This window comes from Anoplophora glabripennis, unplaced genomic scaffold, assembly GCF_000390285.2.
Source record: "Anoplophora glabripennis isolate ALB-LARVAE unplaced genomic scaffold, Agla_2.0 scaffold217, whole genome shotgun sequence".
NCBI lineage: Eukaryota > Metazoa > Arthropoda > Insecta > Coleoptera > Cerambycidae > Anoplophora > Anoplophora glabripennis.
Window position 1 is genome coordinate 544,929 of NW_019416331.1, and position 10,161 is coordinate 555,089.

General features: G+C 34.3%; 1 protein-coding gene across 2 annotated transcripts in view; it reads right to left on the reverse strand.

The window, feature by feature from the left end:
- Positions 1–351: 351 nt before the first annotated feature.
- LOC108905316 overlaps positions 352–10,161 on the reverse strand; it is a 64,845-nt gene continuing 55,035 nt past the window's right edge. Inside the window, exons 5-8 of one of the 2 annotated variants that reach the window (XM_018708126.1) lie at positions 6,572–6,883; positions 6,310–6,515; positions 1,574–1,841; positions 352–1,505 (exon numbers count right to left, since the gene is read on the reverse strand). In XM_018708126.1, the coding sequence (XP_018563642.1) occupies positions 481–1,505; positions 1,574–1,841; positions 6,310–6,515; positions 6,572–6,883 (1,811 nt within the window). In that variant the 3' untranslated portion in view covers positions 352–480. Of the gene's footprint in view, positions 1,506–1,573; positions 1,860–6,309; positions 6,516–6,571; positions 6,884–10,161 lie in introns of both variants that reach the window. The other variant, XM_018708125.1, reaches the window with a different exon arrangement.

Consider the following 10,161-nt stretch of genomic DNA (forward strand, 5'->3'; position numbering starts at 1 on the left):
TTAGCGGAAAATTTGTCTAAAGGAGGATAGGATAGGTTTTAAGAGATAACCTTGTTTGGAATAAACCTGATCCACTGCAATATTGGGAATCACACTTTTCAATTAACGAACAAAGAAAATAATGCTATGTAATTAGTTTGTTTCAAAATTTGTTCATCTGAAATAAATTTTCAAAAAAATGTAGTATTGTTTTTTTGTTCCAAAACAAGTCTTTTTCATTGCATTTAACTAAAGTGACTTTTTCACACTTAGGAGAGAGAATTAAAATATCAACACTTCACGACAGCGTAGAGAAAACAAAATTATCAGTTTTCATCAACACATTGATGTTAACTGTCTCTCCCACCACATCTACACTGTAACGATCATTGTAAAAATCAGAAAATAACATCTCTTAAGCTACGCCTAGTCCCGCTACATTTATTTAAAAAAATATTGGCACCTTTTTTTGAACTAGTTTAACCTCCTGAATCAACAACATTAAAACAACTTCAACTTCCAAATAGATATGGGCCTTTGGAAGACCGTCACCTGTCCCTGTTCCTTGCCACCGAAAATGTAAACGTATAGGGGAACTTGAGATTCTAACCCTGGACCAACGGCAGTCTCTGTTTTCAGCTCTATCTTGTTGCGCTCTATTCTACTAGCACTAAGTGCCCTAAATTTGCTATCTACACTCGGGCGTGACTGGACTGGGTTCTTGTCTATGGCTAGGGATCTAGGGGGTCTATTCACCCTACTGGAGTGTCTATAGTACACTTTAGTGTTCTTACTAATAATACCGTTGAAGGTTTGTAGTTCCAGCACATCCTCTTCGTCGGAGTTCCTGACGTCGTCGCTAGCTAAGAGTTTGACGGCGGTCTTCCTGTCGCTGTTCTCAGTTAAAATCGCTTTAATATCAACTCCCATGTAGTTCGGGTTACAAAACCCAAAAGGACCTGTCTTATCCCTCTCTCTGTTCTTCTGGTTCTCGTCTTGAGGCGTGCCAGTTTTAACGCTATAGCTGCTGGTCGAGGAAAGTCTGTTCACCGTTTCGATACTGGCGTAATCAGAAGTCGAAGAAACGTTCTCCGCAGAGTTTTCCTCCAAGGAATGGATCATCTGTTGGTAGAGAGGATTGTCGGCGTATCCCAGATGAGAGCTGTAACTTTCCCCTCTCTTCAAAGTTTGGAAATTCTCGTAGATAGCGTTCTTCTCATTGTTTGCTTTGTTCTTGGTCTCGGTCTTGTCTAAAGTTTTCGTTTCATTTTCTAGTAACTCATTTTCGTCTTCACTGTCCAAGTAAACCAACTTGGCTGCTTCTACTGGTGTTAATACTGGTGTCGGTAATGTCAGTACGCTGAAGTTTGGCACTGATATTGGTTCGCGTGGCATTTTCAGTGCTGAACTGTCGAATTCCACTCGCTTCTTGGTAGTTCCTTTTGACTCGTCATCCTGAGTCGGCGAGATATCCAGGACGTATTTTTTCTTGATCATGTATGCAGATTTTGATTTAACCATGGCGCCTGCAATTATAAATTTAAATCACTATAAGGTTTGATCACTTAATTAATGAGAAAAGAAAATACGATACCTCTGGACGGAGTGGCAATTTCAGTGTCGATAACCTCTGTCTCTCCCTGAGGACTCGAATGCTGCTTCAGCAGGCTCTCAGTGCTGTCACCAGCAGAACCAGTCAGGACTGTGTAGCTGCACTTGTTACTCATCCTGGGGATGTTCAGTTGGGACAGCTTGGAGATCTCTTGGAGGAAACTCCTGGAGGATCTGTTGGCTTCTGAGTATTGTTGAGCTAGATCGCTGCCATCGTTATAGTTGGTTTGGGACGGTTGGAATACGTACGTCTTTTCGCAAGGTGCAACCTTAAAAAGTTGGACAGATACTTTTCGATATTGGTTGTAACAATCTAATTAAAAATGGTGCACCATGTTCATATTAAAAAGAAGAATGGAAGGTACTTTCCAATGTTATATTTAGAATATTTATATTCAGATCAATATGCAGTTGAAGAGTTTCATGCATTCTCTAAAACTTGTAACTAAAAATTAAACTTAAATTAAATTGTAACTCAAAAGTCAATTATCCTATTCTGATTATATTATAGACATAGATAAATAGAAATATTTTTTCAACGTAGATGAAGTTCACCAAAAGTGCTTTTCATGTAATTAAAGCTAAAGCAAAATTACGCAAAATATTCAGGATATTGAGACATCACGATAATGACTTTTACAAAAGTTGTTCAGGTCATAGGGGACCACCACTTAGTGACCTAGGATTTAACTTCAAGAGTAATTTTCAAGGTCGTTTAAAGGCGAATTTTCGTTTCTCGAATAGAAAACCCCATTTTTACATAATTTTACATTTGGATGAGGTTTGACTCATAGATTAAAGTGACCTCCAGAGATCACCTGAAGGTTAAATATTTCTCTTAAAGTTTTTAGGCTGGTATCTTGCATTATATGTGTCTTACATTTGATAAATTATGATGCAGTAAAATCAATATTCTCTGAAATTGTTGGAATAATTTTACAGTTAGTACAAATAGTCGAAATTATTTTGATGTTGAAAAATTATTATATCCTTAGCAACACAAATTTACGATTGGTTGATCTTCTTCTTCAGATCTCGCTGAAAAACTTAGTTAATTCCTGAAGCTACAGAAAGGGGAAATATATTAAATTGTAATCATCAAATAAATACATTTCTTCAATCTTCCCCAAGGGTTAATTCTGAGGCTACACTTATTTGTTATGTTTATTAATGATTTAATCAAATGCCTTGATGTTATTTGCATACTCTATATGGACAACCTTAAGTTGTTTTGGAAGTTAAATTTACTACTAATGGTACTAAATTACAAGATAATCTCGACAAAATGAATGGATTATGTATAAATTGATCATTTACCTCTGAATGTAAACAAATGTAAAATTATGATCTACAATCGGCGCAAAACAAAGTACTCTAGATTTTGATCACAAAATTGGTGAGTTTATTTTATACAGTTACGCATTTTATTGACTTTAGTGTTAAATTTGATGAATATATGTCTACTTTTAAAGGTCTAGGCTAGACCATAAAAAATCACCTCACTTTCGAATTCCCAATGCGAAGTAGTCTAGAGAACACATACGCCGCTCTATAGTCCGCGCGAGGAATCACAATCAGAGACATCTAAAAACAGCAGGAAAGCTAAGTGAGCGAAGCCGAGATGTTGAAGTTGAAATTTTCACGAAACTTTCGAATTCTTCAGCCTCTATGCAGGCTTGTATATAGTTCTCCCCAATGTCATATATAGTTATTTGTGAATATATTGCAATAGAAAGAATTCGAGCAAGGATTTTAAAATATTAAAGAGAAAAGCAAATTAAAAAAAAAATTTGTCAAAATTGATTGTGAAATAAATTATAAGTTTGAGTAAGTTGTTAATCAAAAGAGTATAAGTGGACATAAATTAACCAATAGGAGGGCAGGAGGTATTTGACATTGAAAAAGAAAATACATAAAATAAATGGAAAAATTTACATAAATGTAATGTAATGAAGTATATTATTATTCAAAATTGAAAATTGTGATTGGTAAAAATACTAGAATTAAGGTTTAAAATAAAATTAGTGGGACATGAAAGAAAAAGTGTTGGGTTACTAGGGGAAAAAATAATAATAACAATTGAAATGACAGCTAGAATTTTTGAAGAGTAGAATTTTTAATAAATAAGGAAGATAAAGTTATTCGCAGAAGATAATAAAAGTACTAAGAAAAGGAAAAATCATTTATCAGAGAGAATATATGAAAACGGTTTCGATACACATTTTGATTGAAGATTACGGAAGATACAAATACAAGTAAGTCTAATAACGAAAACAAGATTAAAACGTGTTATAGAGAAAAACCCAAATTTGAGAAGAAATAGACATAACTCAAGTCACGTCAGGGAGCAGAAGTATACAGCAGGAAACAGGAGTACAAGACAACACGGAATAAACAGATGTTGAATAAGGAATATTAATAAAGCTAGAGGGTGCATAGTGAAACTAGAAGTGATCACGGAGAAAAGAAAAATAAGTTTAGTGCATCGGGCAGTATTAACGAAAGGTAAACTAACTAAAATTTATATAGACCTGAGTGAAACTTAGTATGGAATATTCGTATTTTGAACATTATTGTTTAAGTTAAGTTTTAGTATAAGGATTGGCGTAGGGTAGATTAAAAATACTTCTGTTTCCAGAAGTGTAACAAGTTTTGGCATTGAAATTAGAATAAATAAACAAAATGTTAGCTAATCACATAAAATTTCTTTTATTTGTGGGTACACATATTCGCAAGTGACCCATTTTTAAGCATTATGTCAAAAGCGCCAGCAGGACGCCGCCGGACGCACCAGCGATCCAGGAAGGGTCTACGGCGGACTGGCGCCGGCGACCAGATGCGTACTCACATACCTACGACCGACTCCACACACTCCAACTCTCTCCAACGAACACTCACCCCATCAACACGTCTTTTTCTATACAACTTACTTTTCAATAAAATACTTTATTAGTACCGTTGAGAAAGAGTTTTATTCTTGCTGTAAAGCGAAAGCAACCCTCATATTTAATTTAAAAATGCAGTAGATGATAGTAGTTAAATGAGTTTGAAATCTTCTTTTTGATAAATATAGTAATTGTGGTAAAGTAAAATTAAAATACAATTTTTTTCTTTCTCAATATCAATTACACAAATTCATTGATTAATATAAAATTTTAAAATCAAAAATACAAAGCTTTCTCAGAACCTCAAACTGAGGTAAGATTGCTCAAGTTAAAAATTATTTTATCTTAATTTTAATTTTTTTTTGAACAAAGACTGAAAACTTAGCAGACAAAATTTAAAATTGAATTACAACTATATGCTCATGTGATCTGGCGCCCAAACAAGAAATAGGACACTGAGAAGAAGAAGCAAAATAAAATAAGCAAATAAAGGTAAGAAAAGTTCACATCTCCCAAGATTATTACAACATATTGGATTAATAAATGTGTATCCAATTTTATCTATTTCGCTTCGAGGCGAATTTATGGATGTTCATTGAGCCGAAAGAAATAAAAATGAGACAAAATCTTGTAGTCCAAAAGATAATGCCCTGATTCAGAACTGTGGCCAAAAATTCTAAGTGAGCAAAGTGTTAGCAGAACCTAGCACTATAAAGATGTCAAAGAAGTACAAGTCCTACCAAACAAATGTATGTATGTCTCTAAGCATATTCAATTGTCAGATCAGACATTACAGTGGATAAGAGTAGACTCAACAGAGACCAAAGGGCATGACAACTCCACCAGATGATTACTAGAAGTGTGAAAATCGATCTGATTTTACACTGTTAACGACGGGGACCGCCTAGCCGGGTGTCTTGGCCGGCGGATTTCGATCTGCCGAGTCAAGCATCACGGACGCAGGCTGGAATTTGGATTGGTGACCTAAGGCAGGCTCGGTGACGTGGATGTGGCAGCCTACCAGAGACCTGGGTCGCCCAACATTTGCCGCATGGGTGTAGTCCCGGATAAATGGTAATGAGAACAGAGCAAAGAAAATCTCTGTAACTCAAGACCATGCTATCATACATAAACTGTACGAGACTTTGCCACCAAGCCATCCGTGTAGTAAATAGGATAGTTTGAAGAAAAGTACTCGAGTAATGAAGGAGGGTGTACAAGGGGCCTAATAAGGTTTCAGTGCCGCGGTGGAAAAACAATTCTACCACCCTCCGACATACATACATACATACATACATACATACATACATACATACATACATACATACATACATACATACATACATACATACATACATACATACATACATACATACATACATACATACATACATACATACATACATACATACATACATGCATACACTGTTAACGACATAAAGAAAGCCCTTTAAGCCCTTCTCCATCTAATTTTTATATTTCTATTTCTATTTAATCTTCTTGTAGGTATTTATATGTTTTTATATATTAACATCAGTTATCCTTTTTTTTATATTACGTTTCGTTTCGTTTAATTAAAAAAATCTATTTTACTGATCGAAACAAATTGTATTTCGAGAACCATTGTTAGAAAATATAACTAAAACTAATTTATTTACGTACTGTTTCTTGGAATGTACACCATGGGCATGCCATAATTTTTCTAACAAACAAACGTATTGATTAAAACATTAACCGTTCGTTGCTTGCCGAGCAGTCCAGTAAAGTAAGTAAGCCACCAATAAAAGGAAATGTTCACGTCGTGACTACCTCCATAAACTTTATTTTAACGTACCTTATTGTTTGGAAGATAGGAGGAATGTCGATTGCCCCTGTCTGCTGAAGTGCACCCCCTCACGCGCATTTTCATCATCGTCGACTCCATGGCAGCCGTGGTGGTGGTGCCGTTCAATAGCAGCTCGGATACAGTAAAAGCCACGCTTTCCGCGCGAGGTTGGGGCTTTAAACCGGTGATGGTTATCTTCTCCCAAGTTTCCAAAGCTAAAAAACGGTTTGCGTCAGTATTTTTCATTAAAGGATAGGAAAAATTTACTTACCAAAGGTGAACTTCCACAGATCATTGCATGTCTGGCCGTTTCTCTCGCCTCCGAACACCACCATACAAGAGGGTGTCTTGCAGGCGGCGTGGCTGTGGAGCGGTCCCGGGTTGAGCTTGGTCTTCACCAGATGCCACGTCCTCGACGAAGCGTCCCACTTCCACAGGTCTGAGCGCTCCTGCAGGTCCGTCATGCCGCCGTAGACCCACATGGCGTCGCCGTGCATCACGGCTGAGTGCTTGTGGCGAGGGGGTGGGTACTGCTCGTTGGGTTTGCTCGTGGAGGTGGAGACCAGGTGCCAGGATTCCGTCTCTACAAATAGAAAGGTTTTAAAAAGTTCTTGGAACTGCCTTGACTCCAGACAAGAATTATGGGTTGTTTGTCAAAATAGATATTTTCAACGTAGTGATCAGTAGAATTTTTTTATTTCACTTTAAAGGTACTTGTCAATTTCATTCTAAAAATGTTCCAAAAATATTGATAAATTTGAATTAAAAAAAAAAAAACTGACCATTGTCGTTAGAAAGTGAATGGTCACATTAAAAATCTGATTCAATCTACATACATACTCTTGAGAACGGCTTGACCGATTTGGCAATTTTAATGTTCGTAATAGTCCGAATAAGGTTTTTAGGGAAAGAAATAGTGGAAAAGTTGCCCGGAGAATTGGAAAATTCGGGAAAAACTGAAAATGCTTTTTCCTATGGGATTTTTATATGAACTGAAGACTGAATTCACAATTCGAACGATGGATATGCGTAATTCTTTTTTTGTTTTGTTCGTTATGGTCCTGGAAAAGTTTTCAGAAAAAAAATTGAGACATTCATAAGCGAAGGTCGCAAAATTTGGAAAAAATAAATAAAATCATAATTTTTGTATGCACTCTCGATCATAACTGACGATAGAAACGACATATTTGGTTGATTATTTTTTTTGGTTTGTTCATTATATTCCCGATAAGGAAATAATTCAATTGATTGTTTTCAATTGAAAAAAAAATCTGGAAAATCTGGAGAAAAATCTGGAAAAACGCATTCCAGCCTAACTCATGTAAAGTTTCCCATTGCCGAATTTCTGAAAGTACTCCTCCTCAAACTGAATAACGTTAATAGATGATCACTCAGAAATACGTCTTTTTCTCATTTTTACTTTGTTTACACATTTCCAATAGCTTTTCACGAATTGATAAAACGATCACAAATAAAATTGAAATTTGGACAGGACAACATCTGTCGGGACAGCTAGTATTCGAATAAAAGACCACAAATGGACTTAAGAAAGTGTTTTTCTATGTTCTTGAACCTTTCTAATTTAAATCATGTCCAATTTCTTATCTTATTAGAAACACTTTCTATAGCAACAACAGCTATCGACCCACAGATCAAATTACAGCCGGTTTCACGACTTATTCAATGCAATAAATACATTTTTATGAAGTACGTTAACGCAAAAACACTTTCGGAAAAATAAACAGCTGCCATTTCGTTTTAACCACTTGTTTTTTTTTATTAAACAGTTAGCTCAGAAGACCTTAAAAAGATCTACGAATATATACCTGAATTGTTGCAATAACTTAAAAATGGAAGATAAGAAGCTTGGAGGCTTATGTGGCGAACCCTGTATACAGAGTTTTACAATCTTGGAAAGGGTATTTGAAGAATAAATAAATCGATGTGTGAAAATTCGATTGGCAGAAATACTTATTTTTAGTATCCACTGACTGTTTGGCATCCGCCACAGTAAAATGATGAAACATTTTTGGAACCGCTGAATTTGAAAAACAAACCACAACCTCAACGTTTCTTCACTAACATTTTTTCTTGAAACTTAGAAGATATAAGATACACATTTCAGTAATGCAACCAAAAGTAGAATCGATAACTAACATTTTTTTTTATTACAGAAAATATACAAAAAAGCAGACGGCTTGCTATCTACGTCTACACCTATTCTTCTCTTTTTAAGTAGGGGTGATTCCAGTAGTTCTCAATAAATTTTAGCAATTTTTATTATCAAATCTAAGCACCACTTTGCAGTTTCAACGGTTTTAGTTATGCTTATAAATTAAATGCTTATTATTAATTTAAGTATCTTATTTGTGGAAATATTACTAAATAGAATTTTTTTAAATAAGATAAATTTTAAAATGAGCTATACCGGTATATGACGTATTTTCAGAAAATTTATTACCTGCTGTGAAATGTATTTAATATTTTTGTAAAAATGTATCAACCTTGAAATTAACCTTCTATTTTTTGTCAACAAAATTGAATTTATCGGATTACACGTCCATATGAGGAATAAAATTCTCTTGGAAAGGGAAAAATGGAACCTAATGGAGTGTCACTTCTGCAGAAATAGCGAATTAATCTTTCATTGGCGCCTTAAATCTAGATATCAAAGAGGATGCGGATCACAATGGGAAAAGAACGCCCTTGCACCCTTCTAAAAGGAGACGTTCACGATTGAATGCGGCCCTTTCAAGCGAAATAGGTCACTTTATGTGCTATTTCAGTTCAACATCCAGTTTTCTATAGAACAAAAACACGCTTTTTACATTTATTTTCTACGGATTATCGAAGTTTTCCGTTTAATTTCTGATCTACAAAGGCGTTCTATTGTATTACAAAATAATTAAAAACTACAAGTAAATTTATTAAAATACAGTACATCCAAGTTGTCGAGATACAATGGTTTGGACAACCAATCAACCAGAAATTGGAAAACACCACGCCGAACAAAAATCGATAATTTAACAGACAGAACTGAAAAAATTGTTGCATGTTTGAGCTCGATTCAATTCGTACTATTTTTAGTCTCTCTCAGAGGGAATTTAACTTTAGAAATTGAGCAATTATTTTAGCTAGATAGATCATTTGATTAGTAATCTAATCCAGATTATGTTCTCGTATATAATACTCTAAATACGTTGTCATTACAGAAGTTGTTATATTACTTAACTACTCCACAAATTAATTATTGATTTAGTGATGTTACTCACATGTACAGTTACAATTACGGTATGTAAGTAGTAAATGAATAAAGCATATAAAATTTAATAAATAATACGAGAAAAGTTACATGTATGTATTTAAGAAAAAGCATAACATAGAGAACAGTTTTTTTGCACTCTTTTAACAAAATAATTACAGAAATATCTCTTTCTAGTAGCTGTTTTTTACGTGATTTTACGTGAAATTAAAAAAAAATTTTGAATTTTCAAAATATTGCACAGCCTCAAATAAAGCATCTAAATACTTTAAAATTTTTTCACATAGAAAAGGCCGCTCAACCTTTCAAATGGTTTTTGAAAAATTGAAATCGGTTGATTAGGACGGCCGCAGTAAATTTTTAAAGTTACCACTCTTTTTTTTATTTTTAGACAATTAGATTACATTTGTCAATTTGCAATTTAGTTTTTTTCAAAAATTATAATTTTAAAGTACTATTTTTTCTTAATTTTATCTGTATTTAACAAAAAATTATTTCCAAATAAAAAAAAATTAATTTGTTTAAACAAAAATCATTTAAATAATTATAATAATTATAACTAAATATATTTATATTCAGTGTTGAAATGTATACGTAAA